Source organism: Myxocyprinus asiaticus, chromosome 1 (genome assembly GCF_019703515.2).
Source record: "Myxocyprinus asiaticus isolate MX2 ecotype Aquarium Trade chromosome 1, UBuf_Myxa_2, whole genome shotgun sequence".
Lineage (NCBI taxonomy): Eukaryota > Metazoa > Chordata > Actinopteri > Cypriniformes > Catostomidae > Myxocyprinus > Myxocyprinus asiaticus.
The window spans coordinates 39771407-39795142 of NC_059344.1; the positions used below are offsets into that span (position 1 = coordinate 39771407).

The 23736-nt window shown below is 37.8% G+C and overlaps 2 protein-coding genes across 4 annotated transcripts in view; one reads left to right on the forward strand and one right to left on the reverse strand.

Moving 5' to 3' along the window:
• Positions 1 to 23736, reverse strand: part of abcf2b (ATP-binding cassette, sub-family F (GCN20), member 2b) — a 306662-nt gene that overhangs the window by 10104 nt on the left and 272822 nt on the right. The gene's annotated exons all lie outside the window — the stretch shown is intronic.
• Positions 1673 to 21954, forward strand: puf60b (poly-U binding splicing factor b). Of its 3 annotated transcripts, XM_051703708.1 has the most exons (12): positions 1673 to 1816; positions 2578 to 2663; positions 3303 to 3398; positions 4825 to 4914; positions 6119 to 6169; positions 7408 to 7569; positions 14557 to 14649; positions 15558 to 15771; positions 16613 to 16803; positions 17117 to 17234; positions 20399 to 20664; positions 21231 to 21954. In XM_051703708.1, the coding sequence occupies exons 3-12, from the start codon at positions 3318 to 3320 to the stop codon at positions 21528 to 21530; spliced, it is 1566 nt and encodes a 521-aa protein (XP_051559668.1). In that variant the 5' UTR covers positions 1673 to 1816; positions 2578 to 2663; positions 3303 to 3317; the 3' UTR covers positions 21531 to 21954. The 3 variants fall into 3 exon arrangements, with proteins under 3 accessions (XP_051559668.1, XP_051559677.1, XP_051559682.1); XM_051703717.1 differs by lacking the exon at positions 6119 to 6169; XM_051703722.1 differs by lacking the exons at positions 1673 to 1816; positions 2578 to 2663 and adding an exon at positions 5944 to 5975 and having other exon boundaries at positions 3340 to 3398.

Below are 23736 nucleotides of genomic sequence, written 5' to 3' on the forward strand. Positions count from 1 at the left end.
AACCCAGAGCCTTAACCGCTGAGCCACCACTGCCCCTGTTTTTTGCATATCCCAGCCAAGCTGGGGTCAGAGCGCAGGGTCACATTACAGGTGATGTGAGATCTTTAGGTAAAAAATTCAGAAAGTTAAATAGATTTATTTCATTAAGGCATTCAGTTTACATTAAATAGTTATAACAGGGATATAAATCATACGAAAATTAAAAAATGATCTAAATTTAACTTACTTAATGTAGTCGTGGAATAATGTATTTCTTAACTGATATTTGTGCGTTTTGCACTTTTTAGACACTCCCTAACTTGCATTGCCCTTGTTAGGATCGCTGTTGAGCGGTTTTTTTTTTTTTTTTTTTAATGCTTAAAAATATTACATTTATCGAATAACGTCAAAGTTACTTTTGCTATTATTATTTACAGTATTATCTGAAAGAGACACAACATAAACAGCCACTATTTTGCGATTACATACCAATTAATGTTAAAAGAAGGATCTAATGTCTAACGAATATCCAACATAAAAACAACTTTACCGCAGTGCACAACTGCCACGACACCGAGGAAGCCCATGGAAGAAAAACGTGTTGCGTTAAAACCAACAGTGAACAGATACGAAGTCCACTAATTTCGACTTGCCATCGTTTGTCTTGAAGGTGTAATTGTATTTACTCTCCTTGTATTTAGCTCCTATCTACTTGAATGGGGAAAGACCGAAATCTGACAACACTGGTATCATAAATTGTTCTTCTTTAGCTCACATCACGATTAAAAAACACTATTTTTCAAGCTGTTTCGGCTAATGCGCACGCGCGTTCTCGAGTTGACTGACAGGCGATGTTTGTATCTAAAAGGTGATTGGCTCTTTTACCTGTAAGGCAGGACTTCGTCTTCTACATCAATTGGCTGTTCCAATTTCTCCCATTCATTTAAATACCAGTGCTCCGTCTCTGCTAAACTGTTTGCGATTTAAACTAAAAGGATATTGTAAGAACACCACTGATGGTGAAATATACCTTAACTTGTTCCCGTTTTGTTCCTACTGCCTACCCAGGTGGTGGCGGTAAATATTTAAATTAGAAAGGGATTGCCATTGCACCAAAGATCTTTGGTCTCCTGCTTGATACGATCTAGAAAAGCAGCTAATTCAGTTCTACCGGTTGGAGATATAATGTCTGAAAGGGGGCGTTTCATGGCTCAAATGTGCATGGTCTTGCTGCTAGTAATAAGTCACATATTCTTTGTTTAATATTTAGCAAAATATATGTCAGCATCATTATAAAAATACCTATATCTTCCAAATATATAAAACATTGTATTGAACATCGTGTAAACAAATACCTTTAAAGATGAAGAAAGTCTCGTGAGTCGTCGTGATCCAGCGGCGCTGACAACACCATCAGTCTATTTGCAGAGTATACTGTTAATTTATTCATTATTCTTGGAAAGATTTATATACAGAAATTGTATTTTTTTAAATATTATTTTTATAATTATAAGAATGTATTTTTTTGTTAAAAATTTAAATAATAAAAAAAGTTTAAAAATCCCTGAAATGTCAAAAATTATTATCATCCCACAACTTCATAGTACTGTTTCTCACTTGCTCTTGTTCTTTTCTTTTTCTGTAATTCCAAGATGTTTTTGCCAGTAATAATAATAGAAAATTCATTTTACCGAGCCGTTCTGCATCACGTGACGTTCTTCCGGGCAGTCCGAGGCCTCGCGCGGCAGTTCTTGGTCCCGCGGTGTTTCTGTGGTGTTGTGTGAGGTGCAGAGTCTCCGATGTGGATAACTACATGGCGGTAAAGCGGAACACAGCGGTAACGATACTTACCTAATGCGTTTACTTTGATCTAGACATTTTCCGGGTTATAGTAAGCAAAGATGAAATTAGTCTCAGTAAGCTACTTGCTGTTTCCACATATCTTCAGTCGTGATAACATGCGGCCTGCGTGAAGGCTCGCTAGCATTCAGTTAGCCAGTTAGGCTAGCATGTTGAGGTAGCCGCATGTTGCTGGCTTTTCATTCATGCGTATTTCTGAATTATCTGGAATTTACCATATACTGTGAGGTGGCTGTGTCTTGTGAAACCAATTTAGATGAGGAAATTAAGAATCCTGCACTGTTTATTGAATCACTGTATTTAATAGCTGTGAATCAGCTAGAACCTGTGCTGCTGTAATGGACCATCACAAGCGCGTTACTGCTGTGTCCTTAACCTCTCTTTGTTGATGTACTGCCAATCATCAGGTGATAAAACCTCCAGTTCACTTTAGATTACGCAGAGCTAATCCACAAATGCTGGTTCATCCGAGTAGTATAGTCATGCAATTGGAACACTGTTTTTCCCCAATACAAATCTCGCATCAGGTAGATAATAAGGTCTGTGACGGACTCTGATTGGGCCAGGTTGTATCTTGCAGAAGGAATTGATAAAAATGCAGTGTGCACAGTATGGTAGTACCATGCTTTTGCCAGGACAAACAGTGTATTGAAATTTCCTGTTGCTTAATAGCTTCTTTTCTTTGCACTTGGAAATACATTTATATTAATATGTGTTATGTGTTTCCATTAATCACAGAGCATTTAAAAATTGTGAGTGCTTTGCCAGAAAGTCTCCACGGGCTTCTTGATCCTGGTTGGTGTAATAAAAGTACAGCCTCATAGGTAAGCTGCAGAATATTTCCATAGTACTTAACCCTACAAAGGGCACGCATGTAAAGGTACATCTGAAAATTAATTAATTGCTATTTTTCAACACATTAGGGCCTACATAATAAATTTCTATGATTTTTATTTTTATATAAAAATGAAGTGTTGCTTTTATTTGACATTTTATAGCTTGTAGAACTCATGAAAATAACATTGAAAAGTTTGGAGCATTTGCCTTGTGGTCATATTCCTTCTCAAAAAATGCTGCTTTTTTACTTTTAGATAAAGGTTGTGACTTGATGATAGATCTTATATACTAAATTGCATGTCCTCAGTATTTGCAGGGACCCCCCTTTTAATATTTTTCACAAAAATTTGACTTACTGCTCCTCTCCCCTGCCTCTCAAATATTTGTATCCCCCAGGATACAAAAGACTTTTTAGGGTTAAATGTATAACTTATATTTGATATTAAGAAGTCTTGAGTATCATGAAATATCATCTTCCTTCTGCTCCAGTTATTGCTAATTCACTCTATAGTATGTGTTAGGAGACATTTGAAATTTGGATGTACTATTTCTGTAGTATAAGTAGTGTACTACATAAATATAATTGTGGTCTTTTTCACTCCGTGTCTGTTGAATTATTTACTCAGTGAGGCAAAGGTCTGATGATGGAGAATGGACAGGGAACAGGGGCAAAGCTTGGATTGCCACCTCTTACTCCAGAGCAGCAGGAGGCGCTACAGAAGGTAATAACTTTCTTTGGGTGTGGGGAATTTTCTTGTCACTTCTGCAGGGGAGAGTTTATATATATATATATATATATATATATATATATATATATATATATATATATATATATTAAACAGTGCTCTTTGCATCCTGATTAACAAGATAAACTATAAATGTACAAATAAAACTTCAGACTGCCAAGAATTTCTTTTCCACTTAAAATATTTTATTCTATCCCATTTATGTGGTAACAAACAAATCATATAGAGCAGTGAAATCGCTCAGAGAAACTATTTCTCCTCCGTCTTGCCTGCAATCGATGCCATTATCTCACAGGAGACTGATGACAATTGGTAGTTACTACTGAAATCCGCTCCTCATTCGCATACAGTTAAACTTTTCTCAATTTTCTGAGGTCGCTGGACAAGCACACGTCTAGTCGCCAGTGGTCGCCGTCACTCGTGTCTCAGTAAATCGCCAGCTCATTGAAGTTTGAGTGCTACCACTGGACCACCACTCTGACAAAAAAAAAAAAAGGGATATTTCTGCTTAAGTTTGATTGGAGTTTTTTTATTCTACGGGCTTCCTTTTTTTTTTTTTTTTTTTTTTTTTTAATATAAAGTTAACGTGCATTCACCAGCTTCTTTCTCGTTAGATTTTGGTGAAGTTAGATATTTGGTGAAATTATACATCTTAAATTAGCCAGAAATAAACTGCCTTTGGATCAAGATTAGTTTAAGGGTTGCTCTTAAAGGAAAAGTTCACTCTCATGCCATCCCAGATGTGTGTGATTTCTTTGCTCTGCTGAACACAAACATTTTTAGAAGAATATTTCTGCTCTGTCGGTCAATACAGTGCAAGTGAATCGTGGCCAGAACATGAAAAGTTCCAAAAATCCCATAAAGCCAGTATACTAGTAATCCATATGACTGTAGTGGTTTAATCTATATCTTCAGAAGCGATATGATTGGTGTGGCTGAGAAATATTTGTCTTTTTTTTTTATTTTTATTTTTTACTATAAATCTTTCACTTCCACATTCTCCTTCTGTTGTTTTTGGCGATTTGCATTCTTTGTGCATATTGCCACCTACTGGCCAGGGAGGAGAATTTATAGTAATTTATAAAATGTATTTATTTCTCACCCACAACTATAACATTGCTTCTGAAGACTGATTAAACCACTGGAGTCTTAAGGATTACTTTTATGCTGTCTTTAGATACTTTGGGGGGTTTTGGACACCATTCACTTGCATTGAACGGACCAACAGAGTTGAGATATTCTTCTAAAAAACTTTGTGTTCTGCAGAAGAAAAAGTCATACAAATCTGGGATGGCATGAGGGTGAGTAAATGATGAGAGAATTTTCATTTTGGGGTCAACTATCCCTTTAAAACTCACTAGCCTCTGCTTCATTGCTTAGTAGTTTCTCTTTCTCTTTTTAGGCTAAGAAGTATGCCATGGAACAGAGCATAAAGAGTGTTTTAGTAAAACAGACCATTGCCCACCAGCAGCAGCAGCTCACAAACTTGCAGGTGAGCTGATATGATAATCTGTTTATGTAGAATGCTTGCAAATGCAAAACACACACTGCAATGCTTTGTGTTATAGAGTTGCAGAAAGTTGCCCTCTTATTTGACAGTATATACAGAACTATGTCATACTAGTAGAGCAACTAACACTACATAATGCAGTGTACCCCCTAGCTGTGTCACGTAAAGGGGTCCAATAAATAATTCATTGTTTAAGGTTGGGATCATAATGTAGGATTTAAACAGTGTGTGTGTGTGTGTGTGTGTGTGTGTATGTGTATGTGTGTGTGTATATATATATATATATATATATATATGCGCGCGAGCACACACACACACACGCACACACACACAGTAAAAGTATCTCGTACAGGAGGCATACATTTGTTGCCTTTCTTAATTTATCTGTAAGTTAGGAAGTTGTGTTGCTCCAGAACATGTTAACCACATGAAATTACATTTGATCTCTCTTTCCAAACAGAATGATACATAATAGTAGTATTAAGTGTTTCTTGTGTGTCCAACTTGAAAATGACTTGGGCTAAATTCTTATTGATAACTGCCACTTTCCTAACAAAAGGTTGTCCTCAGCTGTTTTGGAAATCAGTCGTATGTCCCCCATACCCTACATATCGCAGACCTTTTGATTGCTCATAGTATTTTCCTCAGATTAAACTGATACACTACACTACATTGAGAACTCACCATGCATTATTTGTTTGCCCTCCCTCTATACCAGTTCGCTTGAGGTGTGGTATGTCTGGAACTCATACTTGTTTTTTGCTACACCAAGTTAAAATTTGCTTTTATTTTGGATTTAAATCTTTGATCGTAACTGCAGTCCCCAAGTAGACATCATGATGACAGAAGAATCAACAAGATGAGTTATCCAAAATTGACATAGGCACACCCTATGCTCAGTGTATTTCTTGACTTTGTGAAAAGATGGATGATCTGAGCAGCCTACCTGTTGTCTTGGCTAAAAGTAATGCCTATTAGTAACTTTGGTGCATTAATTGTGGTATGTTTCAGGTTTTCAGTCGAAGTAAGTGGTGATTGAAGAGGTGGGCAGAGCTTAACATTGAGTCAGAGGCATTGACCAGTCAGAGACTGACAAGATCTGTCTGGAATATTATGTCTGATGTTAAAAATTTAGGAAAAAGATATCTAACCTTTTCAGCACTTTTCCATCTTTACTGTGTTTCAGATGGCAGCAGTGACAATGGGCTTTGGAGATCCTCTCTCATCTTTACAATCGGTCAATAGAATATTAAACTATTATTTACCTTCTGTACGCATTTTGACATAATGACCGTTACCCTCCTTTAACTTGCATTTACCGGGCTAGATACTCTAGACATTTGCCGCAGCATATTTAAAAAGCAGACATGGCTTTGTTGTGAATGAAATGTTTGTTGTTGGTCATCCATTTGTTAAGAAGAATTCAAGTTGACAGCATTAACTCAGAAGCACTGATTCTTCTGTACTGTTCAGTAATGATGCCATAGGACCCATTTTGAGTCACAGGAAAGGGACAGGACTATTAGGAATATTACAACGACATTTGCAAAGGATCACTCCTCATTATGACAATCCGCTCCATATTTATCATCCTGTATCATTGCATGACCATCAGCGAGTGTTCCTTCATTGCAGTGGTCACTGACGTAGATGTTCATTTGAACTCCTGCGAGTTCATTTCTCTACCCTAAGTTCCATTTGTTGCAAGGAATCTTGCATTGTATGTGTGTGTTGTGATTGGTAAGGATGAGGATGACCCATTTCTTCTTTGTGAATATGCTGTAGCATATAAATGTCATTTTTATCTGCTGTAAAAGAGGGCAAGCGGTCACTACGACAATTCAAATTGAAACATCTGCCTAAACTTTGAGCCTTATGTGTAATCTTATACTTTTGTCACGAGGCTGACAGACTATATAAAACTGATGATAAAACCGATAAATGTTGTTTGATCAAAAAAGAAAGTGTAAAATTGATAGTTTTGTGCAGATTCTCCCTCAACAGTGAGCTGATATGTAAGTCCAAAAGCTCACTTCATGAAAAGATTGTCCAGTTTATTTAGTTGTGCTAAAGGGCTACTTTAACATGTTAACTACTTTATCAGTGTCCTTGGAAAAAATTTAGGTCAATCATAAATGTAGCTACATGTTTTTAGTTTGCAAGCACACTAATTTAGTAACTTGCAAGCAGCACTCTTGAAATGGTAAGAAGGCGCTGTGCTTCATTCACCTTTTTGTGCTTGTAGTCAGTGGTAAGCAATGCTTAATAAGCAAAGTAATGAAACGGGGGTTTAGATGCAACTAAAGCAAAGAGGACCAAAAGAAGTGGGAACTAGCACAACAAACATCCATACAGAAGTTACAAAAAGTCTTTAATCCTTTGCTGTACTTGATCTCAATGCCTTTTCTGTTTTTGTATAACACTTCAGTATACAATATATTTTTTATCTTTGTCTCTTCCTTTTCTAACCACCAGGTGGCAGCACAGAGACAGCGAGCTCTAGCCATCATGTGCCGCGTATATGTGGGTTCCATTTATTACGAGCTGGGGGAAGACACCATCCGGCAGGCCTTTGCCCCCTTTGGTCCCATAAAGAGCATCGATATGTCTTGGGACTCAGTCACCATGAAACACAAGGTATGCATGTGAATTTTGGCACTATTAATGGAATGTCTAATATTCGGGTGTAAAAATTCTGAAGTGTTGTGAATAGCAGGAATCATGGAAACATTTGTACAGTTTAACACCATAAAGGCTGATTTATACTATTGCATCGAACCTACGCCGTAGGTTCAGTGTAGTGGTCAACGTGGTGGTTTGCATTCATAGTTCTGCGTTGGTGTGTCTTCATCGTATATAGAGAAAATGTCTTCATTTTTAAATAATTTCACATTTCCTAAATAATCAAAGCAATATAATTCATGGTTTCAAAAGTATTTATTAAAGGGATAGTTCACCCAAAAATGAAAATTCTCATCATTTACTCACCCTCATGCCATCCCAGATGTGTATGACTTTCTTTCTTCTGCAACACACAAATTAAGATTTTTATAAGGATATTTCAGCTCTGTAGTCCATACAATGCAAGTGAATGGGTGCCAAAATGTTGACGCTCCAGAAAGCACACATTGTATGATTTTGGGAGCTTCAAAATTTTGGCACCCATTCACTTGCACTGTATGGACTACAGAGCTGAAATATTCTTCTAAAACTTTTTGTTTGTGTTCTGCAGAAGAAAGTAAGTCATACACATCTTGGATGGCATGAGGGTGAATAAATGATGTTTTTTGGGTGAACTATTCCTTTAAATTATTGTAGCATTAAAAACAGATTAATCAAAGTATGTGAACATGTTGAGATTTAGGTATTTATTATACTGTACATCAGGGATAGGCAACTGTGTTACGGCCCATCGGACAGGACTGAGGATTGATTTTAGTTATTTGAAAAAGGGATTATGTAAAGATTGCGTTCAGTCTATGATGTAATTACAACTACTGACCAAAAGAGGTCACTTGTTCTTTGCAGACCTGCTGAGCGCTGTAGGATTCTAGCATGCACTTGTTCATAATTTATAAGGTAAATTGAGGTAACTTTTAGCTCAGCGAGCCAGTGCACCAGCTAACAATAATGTACGCAGGGGAAACCCATGCCTTTTGTTTGCGTAGATACGAAATCTGTCATTAAAGCTTTCGATTTGATTTGCATTTACACCACTGATCAAAGAGACATACAGTATGAGAGATACTTTCTCCAGTGCTGCCAGAGCTGCTCTCCTCACAGATGTAAAGGGTAAAATACATCAGCATCAAAACTTTTTACGAAATCTGTGACGGAATAAGAATCACCAAAAACATTTATGTTGTTTCGCTCGTGCTTCGAAAAAGTCGTTAAACGAAAAAGTAGTTGTCAAACAGAGAAACTTTGAAGAAATGCACTATTGAAATGCCTGTCTGATTGTTGAAAAGTCTTAAGAATAGTGAAAATGTTTCTCTGACGTAGGGGACTGTTCGGTCTGTTCGGTGTGTGTGTTGCGGGGCTGGTGTGGTGCTTATATGTTTTGTATTGATGCGTTGAAATGTTATGTTCTTGTATCCAGTATTGTTATTGGTGATAATATATGGATTTTGACAGTAATATGTAGATTTTAACTAATACCTATAAGCTGTTTTATGAAGTGGGGTTGAAAATGTAAAAAAAATACGATCCTTGTCTGTTTTCATTTGGGTGTTTGTTACAAATGTACAGACAATGCAAATGAGATTAATTTTCTTGACAAAGTTTGAAATAAATTGTTTGTCAGTTGAACGTGAATTTGTACATTTGACCTGATCAATGCACCATGAACAAACTCCATGAAATCAGCCCTATTGTTGGCAAAAGAAGTTCCTCTCTGTTTTCAAATCGCTGGGACCAGATCATCTACACCCGCTGTCGAATAGTTCACTCCAGGATGACACAAGTTTTTAATATTGGGAGAAGATTCACCAACATGTACCTTCTGCCAGAATCCATTATTCTAGAAATTTTATTAGACTGTACTGGTCTTAACCCCATGAGAAACCTTTTTTATTCAGTAAGCACTCTGGAAGAATTTTTTAACAAAGTCAAACCTAGCGCAATTTTAGAGTTTTTAGGAAAAACAGATTTAAAAAACCTTATATAGAGTTCCTTACACATTTCTCGCTATGGCGTTAAAAACAAACAAACATTTGACCTGCATGTTTTAGTAAATATGTAAGTTATACAATAATAATTGTTACAAAAATGTTTATATAGTTAACAAAATCTTTAAAAGCACATTGCATACATCGTGCATAGATTACCCACAATAATGAGGAAATTGAGTAAGGGGGTGAACGTTGTGAGAGTGCGTATTTGTAAACCGGCCCCTTGGAAGAAAGGAGAAAAAATGTTGGCCCTCATCACCTTCAACGTTTCCCATCCCTGCTGTACATGTTGTCTGCCATTGAGAATCATGCATATACATTATGAGTTGCTTGAATAATGATAAATAAATATTCTGCAGTACTTTTACATTCTGTGCGTGAAAAAAACCCCATAAAAATTAAACTACTCGCTTGATTACTAGCCAACACAAAATGGGTGTCATTTGAAAGTATAAAGGCTGGACTTTACCATGCATTTTGGCAATATAACCAACTCTTGAGTCTGAACAGGTACTTTTTAATTTGCTGACAAATTAGAAGTGTTCCATTTTCATAACTTATGAAGTATGATTATTTACTGTACACCATACTGTAAAACATAAGGTCAAAACATTGGTACGGATCAGAAATATCTCGAGTAGAAAAAAAAAAAAAGCACAGAGTTCATATGTTGTAAACAGTTGTATCTTTTTGGGGGTGTTTACACTGTCACTTCATGCGTTTTTGTTGATCGGATTGCTGTCTGATCATGAAAAGACCAACTGTAAATGCCCAACTGTATATATTACTCTGCCCAAACAGCGCTATGTCAGCATAAGGAAAATATTAGACAACAGCTGTTACCAATTATTTGTATAGTGCTCGTGTCACGCAATAAATAATAACAAAGTGAGAAACGGATGTGCGTTGTAGGAGAGGCAGAACTATTTTTCTTGATTTATTTGATGCAGTTCGCTGAAGAAACTGAAACTAAACATTGATAACAAGTGCAGCTTATGTGCATGGACATATCTTAACTACGACAAGCCTCGGGGAAAAATACACAATGCACACACATAGATACTCACGCACAGGGCAGTGTTATTTGGAATCAAATTATAAACAACATCTTTTAAATTCTCTGCCCGGCATTAGCATAGTCATGAAAGTGATCTCTGATTTATTTGCATGTAGCGTGGGAATTGAAGATCGAATTTACATCTGTTTGATTACTTCATGTGGAATGTGCTTATTCAATAGCAATCCGAACAATAAAAACAAAATAAGTGACCAAGTGCAAATACCCACTTAGATTAGGGCTGGGCGATATGACTTCAGAAATTATATCTCGATATTTTTCAGCAAATAGGCGATATTTGATATATCTCTCGATAATTGTTTTTGCTCTGAAATAGCATACTTTTGTTTTTTTATCAGTGGAAACATCATTTCATTTAAACAGCTATTGTAGCCAAGTAGAATTTATATTTAAAAGGCATTAAATAAAAATCTATTTAAAAATGATGAAGGCATGTTTCCCACAGTTTTTCACTAAATTAACACAAGGGAGAGTAAAATATAATAATTTTCATTGATTTGCATGTTTATGCTTATATTTAACATACAATCATATATGGAAGTTTAATAAAAATCTTATTTCCCTTCATATATTTTTACTAAAACATTTTTCTTTGTGAATGAACAAGGTGGGCAAAAACTACTTCACTTATTTTTTGGGAAAAAGATGAATATTGCATAGTACTAAATTATTACTGTGGAACCCAGTCAAGTTGATTATTATAATATAATACTGAATTATTATTATTTTCAGGATAAGATTATTTATAGATTAATATATTTCTGTCCTATTCACCCTAAACTGCTGTTTTTATTTTGACACTACAACTTAGGCTAGTTGTGGCATAAATGGGCACTGTCACAATTTAAGCACTACTACATATTTGAGCGTTGCACCATTAAACTTTGATAGAACGTAACCCTACGTATAAACTAAATATTTATGAAAGACTCCGACCAGGAGTGATGGTTGGAATAAAAAAGCAGACTGATATTTTATGACATCAATGAGCTCATGTTTTGTGTGACAGGCTTCAATCCTTTCGACATATATGATGATGTTGAAATTTACGAGAGAGAAAAACAAACTTGCTTTTAAGCGGCTCTTCAGTATGAAACCGATCTAACGATGTCGCCCGGTGTCAAGTTTCAACATATTCAAAATATATATAGGATATTAAAATGAATAAATTACTATTTTTCCAGCCTGTTGTATTAGTATTTATTTATCACCCCTTATTTATTTTAGATACAGTTCCTATTTATTGTTATTTATACTGCAAATACACAGTTGAAGTCAGGAGTTTACATACTCCTTAGCCAAATACATTTAAACTAAGTTTTTCACAATTCCTGACATTTAATCCTGGAGAACATTCCCAGTCTAAGATCAGTTCGGAATCGGATCACTACTTTGTTTTAAGAATGTGAAATGTCAGAATAATAGTAGAGAGAATTATTTATTTCAGATTTTATTTCTTTCATCACATTCCCAGTGGGTCAGAAGTTTACATACACTTTGGTAACATTGCCTTTAAATTGTTTAACTTGGGTCAAATGTTTTGGGAAGCCTTCCGCAAGCTTCTCACAATAAGTTGCTGGAATTTTGGCCCATTCCTCTAGACAGAACTGGTGTAACTGAGTCAGGTTTGTAGGCCTGCATGCTAGCACACGCTTTTTCAGTTCTACCCACAAATATTCTCTCGGATTGAGGTCAGGGCTTTATGGCCACTCCAATACCTTGACTTTGTTGTCCTTAAGCCATTTTGCCACAACTTTGGAGGTATGCTTGGGGTCATTGTCCATTTGGAAGACCCATTTGCGACCAAGCTTTAACTTCCTGGCTGATGTCTTGAGATGTTGCTTCAATATATCCACATAATTTTCCTTCCTCATGATGCCATCTATTTTGTGAAGTGCACCCCAACAACATGATGCTGCCACCCCCATGCTTCACGGTTGGGATGGTGTTCTTCCGCTTGCAAGCCTCACCCTTTTTCCTCCAAAAATAATGATGGTCATTATGGCCAAACAGTTAAATTTTAGTTTCATCAGACCAGAAGACATTTCTCCAAAAAGATCTTTGTCCCCATGTGCACTTGCAAACTGTAGTCTGGCTTTTTTATGGTGGTTTTGGAGCAGTGGCTTCTTCCTTGCTGAGCAGCCTTTCCGGTTATGTCAATATAGGACTCATTTTACTGTGGATATAGATACTTGTCTACCTGTTTCCTCCAGCATCTTCACAAGCTCCTTTGCTGTTGTTCTGGTATTGATTTGTACTTTTCACACACTAAGAATAAACTAAGAATCTCTAGGAGACAGAATGCGTCTCCTTCCTGAGCGGTATGATGGCTGCGTGATCCCGTGGTGTTTATACTTGCATACTATTGTTTGTACAGATGAACGTGGTACCTTCAGGCAGAATTGCTCCCAAGGATGAACCAGACTTGTTGAGGTCCAGAATTTGTTTTGTTTTTTTGAGGTCTTGGCTGATTTCTTTTGATTTTCCCATGATGCCAAGCAAAGAGGCACGAAGTTTGAAGTTAATACACTCCAATTAGCCTATCAGAAGCTAATTGCCAAAAGGCTTGACATTCTTTTCTGGAATTTTCCAAGCTGCTATTGAATTGTGTTCTAGTCAATTAAAAGTGAAACAGTCTATCTGTAGTTGTTGGAAAAATTACTCCTGTCATGCACAAAGTAGATGTCCTAAACGACTTGCCAAAACTAAAGTTTGCTAATATGAAATCTGTGGAGTGGTTAAAAAATGAGTTTTAATGACTTCAACCTGTGTATGTAAACTTCTGACTTCAACTATACTATTGATCAAATCTACTTTTATTACGTATCATATTTTAATGGGGATATAATTTATTACAGCTGACAGTTACGTGAGCAAACAAGGTTTGAACATCAACCGTAACGAGATAAAACTGAAGTTCACGGCTTTTTAACACTTCTGTTTACAAATATGAAGGCTGTTTATTGGATCAGTACAGGTAAACGTCATAATGAAACTACGCATTACTTTACGGAGTGCTTACGACCTACTATTTAAGTCTTGTCTTAAGAACCAAATTAAGCACTGACTTAGTTACAAACTAACTAGTAGTTACTAAGCCCTCAGTGTGAACTTTACATCCCAATTTAAGTGAGACCTTACGCACAGCTGGTGCAACCCTACCCAGGAGCTTATTATGGAACAGAAAGTGCAATGTTTGTTTGACAGTTATGAGTTTCGCATCTTGTGAACCGCTGTCAAACTCTACGGTTCCGCATTTGTAGATTTGTATAATAACTTGATATCATTTACTAATGTTTGGAATTGCGCGAATGCTTGAACCAGCATTACTTCACAATGCAGGTGAACTGCGCTACAAACACTTGCCCATGAGCCCCGCCGCCCCTGTGCGTGCACAGATCAGCGCGTCTTAAGTTCATTCTGAAGTGCCCACAGACCATGTTTATCTGTCTTTAATTGCAGCCTTTGGCAGTTAAATTAGCACATATGATCATATCGCCATTTTGATGTTATTTTGGTCAATTATACAGCCCTGAAGCATCGTGAAATTAGTCTGCTGATGCACTCGAAACTTAATGGCCAAATTAAAGACACATTAAAATCATTGTGATATTAAAGATATTGTTTAATTTTATATCGTCAGCAAAATTCTTGTGATTATATCGGGGATATTCGATGTATTGCCCAGCCCTACTTCGAAGTGTTTTGAAGAAAATGCAGCACTACCACAGATATCTTTCTTGTCATCTTTGGGGAGGGTATCTGGTCACAAAAGGTACCAATAACAGCTGGTATATTTTGGAGAGTTGCATGTCAGCACACACCATAGGTTCGACGCAAAAGTATAAATCAGCCTTAAAACTCTGTCTCTCTCAGGGCTTTGCTTTTGTTGAGTATGAGATTCCTGAAGCAGCTCAGCTGGCCTTGGAGCAGATGAACTCAGTCATGCTGGGTGGAAGAAACATTAAGGTGGGTTCAAAACAGGACAATCAATATTTAACCTTCTTTTAAACAGCTTTCTGAGCTATTTTTTTCTACGCCTGTCACTTTTGTGTGTGCATGAATCAGAAGCGGTCAACCTGCCAGCATCGGTACCTGTGTTGTATGTGTGTTTATTGAGTTGTGTAGAGTTTGTGATTGTGCTTTAGCCTTTGTATTTATTTGTTTGTCATCTAATCTTAATATGTGTGTGAATGCGATGTTATGCTTCCACGTTGTCATCCTGTTTGTTTCGGAGCTCCATTTCTCTAGGAGCTGCGGAGGCAGGGGGAGCATTCGTTTGAGGCAGATGTGCTCTTCTCTGTCAGGGATGTGCTGATGATGGGCTGCGCCTGGCTGGTGTTTGCTTGGCCGCCCCAACTGCAGCACAGATACCACAGACCCAAAAAAAAATCTGTTTTTTAACAACCACAGACACATTTTACAGACATGAAGACACACACATTTTTTTTTTATTATTTCCAACATTTATCCATGCACAGTGACCAGTGCTATGACGGTAGACAAGTATTAACTAATAGTAGAGTACTATCCTTAATGCAAAATTAATCTTTAAGATCTTACATTTTACCTTTATACTACATTATGTTGCAAAACAGAACAGAGGAGAGGGATCTAAAGGGTAGGTCTAAAGAAAAAGGATATTTTTGATAACTTTGCAATGGGTAGAGGGTTGAGCTGTTATGGTCTCACCTGTACTCCACTACTTAGCTTAATTATGTACAGGGAGAGGAAGTTTTTTTTTTCCTGTTCCCATTGGTTTTTCCTCACCTAAAAACTGCAATGCAAATGCGCATATGCATACAAAAAAACACTCTGACAATCATTACTTCATACACTTACACTCAGTGGCCCCTGTGCTGGTATGTGTGCTGTAGGTGGGGCGGCCAAGTAACATTGGACAGGCGCAGCCCATCATTGAACAACTGGCAGAGGAGGCACGTGCCTACAACCGAATCTATGTAGCTTCAATCCACCCTGATCTATCAGATGATGACATCAAGAGCGTCTTTGAGGCCTTCGGAAAGATTAAAAGTTGTATGCTGGCACGGGAACCCACCACAGGAAAGCACAAGGGCTTCGGATTTATTGGTGAGCACGACTAGAAAGTGCTTTAAACACTACTCAATGGAGACTGAGTCTTTGGCCTTATAATTGTTTTCCACAATTTGCCAGTCATGCTTATCAAATTTATATATCCCAAGATTTTTTTCTCAACCAAAGCCAAAATTATACTGATTTCCAACAAGGTTCATCCAAAGCAGTTGGAAAATATTGTGTTTAAGTTTCTGATTTTTTTAATTAAGTGTTGATTGTGAAACACAGTACAAGCATAAAAATATAGTACAAATTCAAAGCCTTCTAAAGGAGAACAATAGAAGAATACAATGTCTAGAAAGTGCAGGGGGTTACTAAAGCGAATGTCAAGTGAATGTCAGAAAATGTCAAGGCACATTATAGGGGGCCCGGGTAGCTCAGCGAGTATTGATGCTGACTACCACCCCTGGAGTCGCGAGTTCGAATCCAGGGTGTGCTGAGTGACTCCAGCCAGGTCTCCTAAGCAACCAAATTGGCCCGGTTGCTAGGGAGGGTAGAGTCACATGGGGTAACCTCCTCGTGGTCACGATTAGTGGTTCTCACTCTCAATGGGGCGCGTGGTAAGTTGTGCGTGGATCACGGAGAGTAGCATGAAGCGGTGTCATACACAACGAGCCACGTGATAAGATGTGCGGATTGACTGTCTCAGAAACGGAGGCAACTGAGACTTGTCCCCCACCACCCAGATTGAGGTGAGTAACCGCGCCTCCACGAGGACCTAGTAAGTAGTGGGAATTGGGCATTCCAAATTGGGAGGAAAAGGGGTTAAAAAAAAACAACACATTATAGGCCTGGATTCAGGAACTGCTCTCTTTCATCATTTCATCATGGGTAGAATATGAAAAGCCTCAGTCAGCGCTGGATGCCGTCTCATCTATGAACCTGTTTGACCTTGGAGGTCAGTACCTACGAGTGGGGAAGGCTGTTACCCCTCCCATGCCTCTGTTGATGCCTACAACTCCTGGAGGGCTGCCCGCTGCTGCAGCTGTGGCTGCAGCGGCGGCAACCGCCAAGATCACTGCCCAGGTGAGATTAAAACTTAGCTTACACTGGATGCTGATTTACTATAATAGGACAAAGACGTATAGTATGTCTTGGACTTGGCAGAAATCAGATTAAGAAGCTACTGTTGATGTCCTCATGCAGTTGTTGCTGCACAAAGTTTACACCTGAACAGTCTTTTGCAGATGCTGGTAAACAGCATTTATTTGCTTGGCATGCTGGCTTAAACCAGAAACATCAGTTTCTTATAGCAAATTACATTTTCACATTCTTGTATTGCTATAGGTTATATATTCCTTTGATCCTTGTTTTGACCCTGTGTTGTGATGTTCTGTAGGAGGCTGTTGCTGGAGCGACAGTCCTGGGATCCCTAGCCTCACCAGCACACATTCTCAGTCAGCAGATGGGGCTCCAACAGGCCGTATTAGCTGCCCAAGCCCCCGGCATCATCACAGGTGGGCAAAAATGTGTTTGAATTGGTTACTTAAAGAAATGATTCACCCGAAAATGAAAATTCTCTCTCATAATACTTACCCTCATGTTGTTCCAAACCCACATGACTTTGTGCAGTGGAACACAAAAGGGGATGTCTCACCATTCACTTTCAATGCATCTTTTCTCACTACAATGAAAGTGAATGGTGACTGAGACTGTCATTCTGCCTAACATCTCCTATTGCAGTGTTTCCTAGTGTTTTTTTTGCCATAAGTACCCCCACAGCACCATAGTAAGGCTCAAGGTCTCTTTCATTGACACAAAACCAGAGATGTGTACCAAAGGCTGAATATCATGTAAATATAGACATATCATTTATATATAAATATCTTTAATGACGTTTGTTATATTCATCGTCTACAACAAAAACACAATCAGGCCATCATTTTGGTAGACGGTATGTATAAACACGTAGGCCAAATATATATTGTAAAGCCTGTATGTTTATTGTTTACATGCACATCTGTTCTATTGACAAGAATTTTCACTATGTATAACAAATGCTGAAACGATACTGTCTCTTTAACCCTTCCTTGGTGCTGACAATCAGGTGCCACTGTAGACCTCACTGGGTCAAACTGACCCGCCATTATTAATTACAACTCAACATCCGAATTGTTTTTGCAAATAAAGAGTCATATTTTTTTTCTCTCATAAGTCAGTCATAATTAGCATATATATATATATATATATAATATACATTTTTTTTTTTTTTATATATATATATACAGGTGCTGGTCAAATAATTAGAATATCATCAAAAAGTTGATTTATTTCACTAATTCCATTCAAAAAGTGAAACTTGTATATTATATTCATTCATTACACACAGACTGATATATTTCAAATGTTTATTTCTTTTAATTTTGATGATTATAACTGACAACTAAGGAAAATCCCAAATTCAGTATCTCAGAAAATTAGAATATTACTTAAGACCAATACAAAGAAAGGATTTTTAGAAATCTTGGCCAACTGAAAAGTATGAACATGAAATGTATGAGCATGTACAGCACTCAATACTTAGTTGGGGCTCCTTTTGCCTGAATTACTGCAGCAATGCGGCGTGGCATGGAGTCGATCAGTCTGTGGCACTGCTCAGGTGTTATGAGAGCCCAGGTTGCTCTGATAGTGGCCTTCAGCTCTTCTGCTTTGTTGGGTCTGGCATATCGCATCTTCCTCTTCACAATACCCCATAGATTTTCTATGGGGTTAAGGTCAGGCGAGTTTGCTGGCCAATTAAGAACAGGGATACCATGGTCCTTAAACCAGATACTGGTTGCTTTGGCACTGTGTGCAGGTGCCAAGTCCTGTTGGAAAATGAAATCTGCATCTCCATAAAGTTGGTCAGCAGCAGGAAGAATGAAGTGCTCTAAAACTTCCTGGTATACGGCTGCGTTGACCTTGGACCTCAGAAAACACAGTGGACCAACACCAGCAGATGACATGGCACCCCAAACCATCACTGACTGTGGAAACTTTACACTGGACCTCAAGCAACATGGATTGTGTGCCTCTCCTCTCTTCCTCCAGACTCTGGGACCCTGATTTCCAAAGGAAATGCAAAATTTACTTTCATCAGAGAACATAACTTTGGACCACTCAGCAGCAGTCCAGTCCTTTTTGTCTTTAGCCCAGGCGAGACGCTTCAGACGCTGTCTGTTGTTCAAGAGTGGCTTGACACAAGGAATGCGACAGCTGAAACCCATGTCTTGCATACGTCTGTGTGTAGTGGTTCTCCCCCACATTTTTGAATGGGTTTTGTTTCACAATCCTCTCCAGGGTGCGGTTATCCCTATTGCTTGTACACTTATTTTCTACCACATCTTTTCCTTCCCTTTGCCTCTCTATTAATGTGCTTGGACACAGAGCTCTGTGAACAGCCAGCCTCTTTTGCAATGACCTTTTGTGTCTTGCCCTCCTTGTGCAACGTGTCAATGGTCGTCTTTTGGACAACTGTCAAGTCAGCAGTCTTCCCCATGATTGTGTAGCGTACAGAACTAGACTGAGAGACCATTTAAAGGCCTTTGCAGGTGTTTTGAGTTAATTAGCTGATTAGAGTGTGGCACCAGATGTCTTCAATATTGAACCTTTTCACAATATTCTAATTTTCTGAGATACTGAATTTGGGATTTTCCTTAGTTGTCATCAAAATTAAAAGAAATAAACATTTGAAATATATCAGTCTGTGTGTAATGAATGAATATAATATACAAGTTTCACTTTTTGAATGGAATTAGTGAAATAAATAAACTTTTTGATGATATTCTAATTATATGACCAGCACCTGTATATAATTTTATTTGTTTCCAAGCACATTTGGGCATGTAAGAAAAGTTTTGTGTGTGTGCATTGGGTGGGCGGTTGTTTGAGCGCATATTTGTATGGAGAGTGTGTGAGAGAGGGAGGTAATCAATGGAGCACATCAGCAGAATGTATGAATGTGTTTGTGTGTGGAGAGAGGGTGTGCACGTGCAATTATGAGTGTACTTTTTGGAACTGTACTACCGTTTTGCAGCTTTCTTGCGAGTCTTTATATTAACCGGGTCAAATTGACCCAGAGTGTCTATGAACTTCCTTTTAAAAAAACATGAAATTAGTAATTTTTACATTAGGTTCAGATCACCTCTCTGGGGGAAGTCATGAAGTTTCAGGCTGAAAATTTAAGGTTATGTAAATCGGTATTAAAATCTGAAAAGTCCTACATTTTGTTTTATAAGTTCAACATAGCAAAATCTTTTTTTCATGTACTCCGTTGAACATTCTTGTGTACCCCGAAAGACAGGTCAAGGTCAAACAGGTTTAGAACAACACCAGGATGAGTAAATGATGAGAGAATTTTCATTTTTGGGTGAACTATCCCTTTAACCTGCTGAGTTTATTAAATTATACATTAAAATGATCATGATGGGTTGCATTTACAGCAGAAAAGCAGTTTCATATAATTTGTTGAAAATGTTTCATTTTAATCTTTGTTTGAAATGGATAAGGAAATGAAACTCACAGGATCATGAAAGTCTATGGAGGAGCTCATTTTAAAGCTCTGTAGTAAAACTGTTCTGTAAACATTTGAATGTTATTGTGTTTTTCTTCTGTAATAATTTAAAATCATTTTTATCCATAGGTGTGACGCCTGCTCGACCTACTCTCCCTGTAGTCCCCCAAGTTGGTTTGGTTAACCCAGTACTAGCATCCCCGCCAGTCTCAACACCTGTTACTATGGGAACACCAACATCTGCAACGCAAACACATAGAGAATTGAAGAGAGAGGAAGACAATAGAAGGACTGAAGAAGATCAGGGTCGGCCAGTCGGAAATGGGCAGGACAGTGAACTGGAGCAGCTAAGTGTCAGTGGAAGTGGAGGAAAACAAACAGTTATGCAGTCAAAGGTTAGGCAGCATCACATTTATCTTTTTATGTTAGGATTATAAAGATATAATTGCAAATGGGTTAAAAGTCCTGAGTCCTGAGAGGAAAGTTGATGTTGGTGATCGAGGGTGCTGAGAAATTAGCTGAAAGTAGCATGAAAGTTTTACTCTGGGCACCATACAGAGTTGCATTAGTTTGACAACCAACTTGATCCTCTTAACTGCCGGCAGTCACAGTAAAAATTTGAATTCTTACACCTGAGAATAGTTCGCAAAACCACAACTAGGTGACACAAAGGGAAACTTTTTGCACCATAGCTTAGTCCAAAGAAAGTGAGTCGTCATTAATGGCAGCATTCAAGTTATAGCTTAGTTAGCTCATGAATTTAACATTGGCATTTAGAAGAAAATGCTAGAATATCAGCCATTTTCAATAAATGGAAAAATAAATACATGTATAAATCAACAAATCAAAAGATTCAACAAAGAACTTTCTTTAGCCATTGAAATGTTGCTATATAACATTACAATAACCTCTCTTGAATATTTTGCCTTTTTTTTTTTTTCTCGAACTGTCTCCCATTCAGTCAACTGTTATGGTGCTACGCAACATGGTGGGCCCAGAGGACATTGACGATGACCTGGAAGGGGAAGTGATGGAGGAATGTGGGAAGTATGGTGCTGTTAATCGGGTAATCATTTACCAGGAGCGACAAGGTGAGGAGGACGATTCTGAGATCATAGTGAAGATTTTTGTGGAGTTCTCCGATGCAGAGGAAATGAACAAGGCTATCCAGGCCCTCAACAACCGCTGGTTTGCAGGTCGCAAGGTTGTTGCCGAGTTGTACGATCAAGAGCGTTTTAATAGCAGTGACCTCTCCGCGTAAGACTGTCCCAAAATGGCAACTGGCCCCGTCTCTTGGCACTCAAACTCACTCGGCTTCCATCACTGCTGTTAGAAAATGTGGGCCTCTTTGAAACTTGTAATTATTTTTTTATTGATGTTGATAGCAATGATATTATTGGAAAAATCCCAATGGAGGGATTTAGCGTAGGACAAAAAATATCCTCCTCATGCATTTACTTTGTGTCACCTACTGTGAAAGACTTTTTTTTTTTTTAACAGTCATTATTATTTGCAGGTTTTTGTTTTGCTAATTTTTAAGGAAAGATGCAGGTTTCTCCCATTCCCACCCATACTTTTTTACAAATGGCAACTTTTTCTCCTCTGATATTGTCTTCAGATTCTAAACATTGTGTTGGTGATATTGGTTCTGGCTTTACCAAACAATAAATTTCTCTAATATGCTATGTTTTTTGAAGTCATTAATAAGGAGGATTGGAAAAGGTCAAAGTATTAAATATATTTCTTAAGCTTCTACACACAAGTATGCCACACACACCATGGTACCTACAATTGAAAATAAAAGTTTAACTAAAGAGAAGTTCTGGTGTTTAGTATTTGCAACAAAAAGGCAGGTGTAAAGTCTTCCTTAAAAATGTTATATTATTATAAATTAAGTAATAAGTATACATTTGTAAAGATACGTGATTTCCATAAATATCAAATTAATGCCCAAATAGATACATAGACTGTAACCATATATTCTCATAAAAATATTTGAGCCAGGTTTGAGGTGAGTGAGATGAAGTGCAACCAACACTTTTCCTATCTTGGCCTAGTGTGGAATGTTCATATTAAATCTGCTATATGCTTCATAGTGCGACAATTTTTTTTTTTTCTTATACAACATAGTTAAAGAATCTGTCTCGCACTAGAAAGTGATCAACAGTTGTGTTTAGTACCATTGTTATTGGTATTGTTTAGTATATTAGTGGTCTAATTATTTACACCTTCAAACTTATTTCTGGTCAGTTAGTTAAAGGTGCACTCAGTAATTTTTTCCTCATTAAAAAAATGTGTATTCCTAAAAAACATTAATTGTAATTTTGAAAAAATCTTGATCACTCCCACGAGATGAAGACTAGTCATATTGGTAACCTTATAAAAGCTGTTTTATTCTACATGGGGCAGGGGTGCCCTCATGGGGGCTGCCATTTTAGAATCACATGACCAAATGAATACTACTCACTTTATCCCAGTAACCGCCCAGTTTTTGAACAATCACTCATGGATAGAAGTAATCAAGGCTCATTGTGACTAGTGAATTAAATAGTGAAACAATGGCATCTGAAACTGAAAACGAATTATTTTGAATTATGCTGCATCCAGGCCCCTAGGTGTCAGTGTAAGTCCAAATCAACTCAGAATGACTGAGGGCACATTTAAGCTTTAGGGCAAGTGTGTTCAACGGGAGTCTGCAAATTATTGGCAGTGTTTCGTTTCGAAGGCTGCGTGCTAGGTAGGACGCTTCCTTTGAAGGCTGCAGTATACTGAGTGTCCTTTAAACAAGCCTCATTTAAACGAGACGGCCTTCGTAGGACGAACAAAACGGAACGGAACATGGTTGCTATGACAGCACGCCACTCTTTAACAAGCGCGAGAGCTTTGAGTGAGACGGGAACAAATTCCCTTTAGAAGGGAATGTATGAGGTACATTTTAGGAGTTACAATGATGTAAAGAGAAAAGAAAATAGATTTTACAGGTGTACTTTTAGTCTAATACTTTATTTTAATTATATATTAATATACTCTGCTCCCATCTACTGAGGTCCTTCAACTTGGGAATTAACATGACTTGCGTTTGAACATCATATTTACGGGCAAACTGGCGTTGTTATTTTTTTTAGACATTTCCATTGAATTGTGGGTTGTGAGTGCCCAGAAGGATAGACCTCATGCATCCTCTGAATTCCCATGAAAGAAGGTCGCATTCGAAGTGTCCTACTCGCTTTTCTGAAACGAGACAGCCTCGATGACGTATGCGGCCGACAAATGTGACCTCCGGAGGACGCAGCCTTCGAAACGAGACACAGCCATTGTTTGATCCACCATTGGCATTTGTAATAATCACTTAGACGCGAGCAATAGGGGAGAGGAGTATGTGTTTTAATCTATCGGCAAGTCCCTTGCACCTACATGCCAAATCTTAAAGTGTGACTAAACTGCGCTATTCAGCAGAAGCGACCACT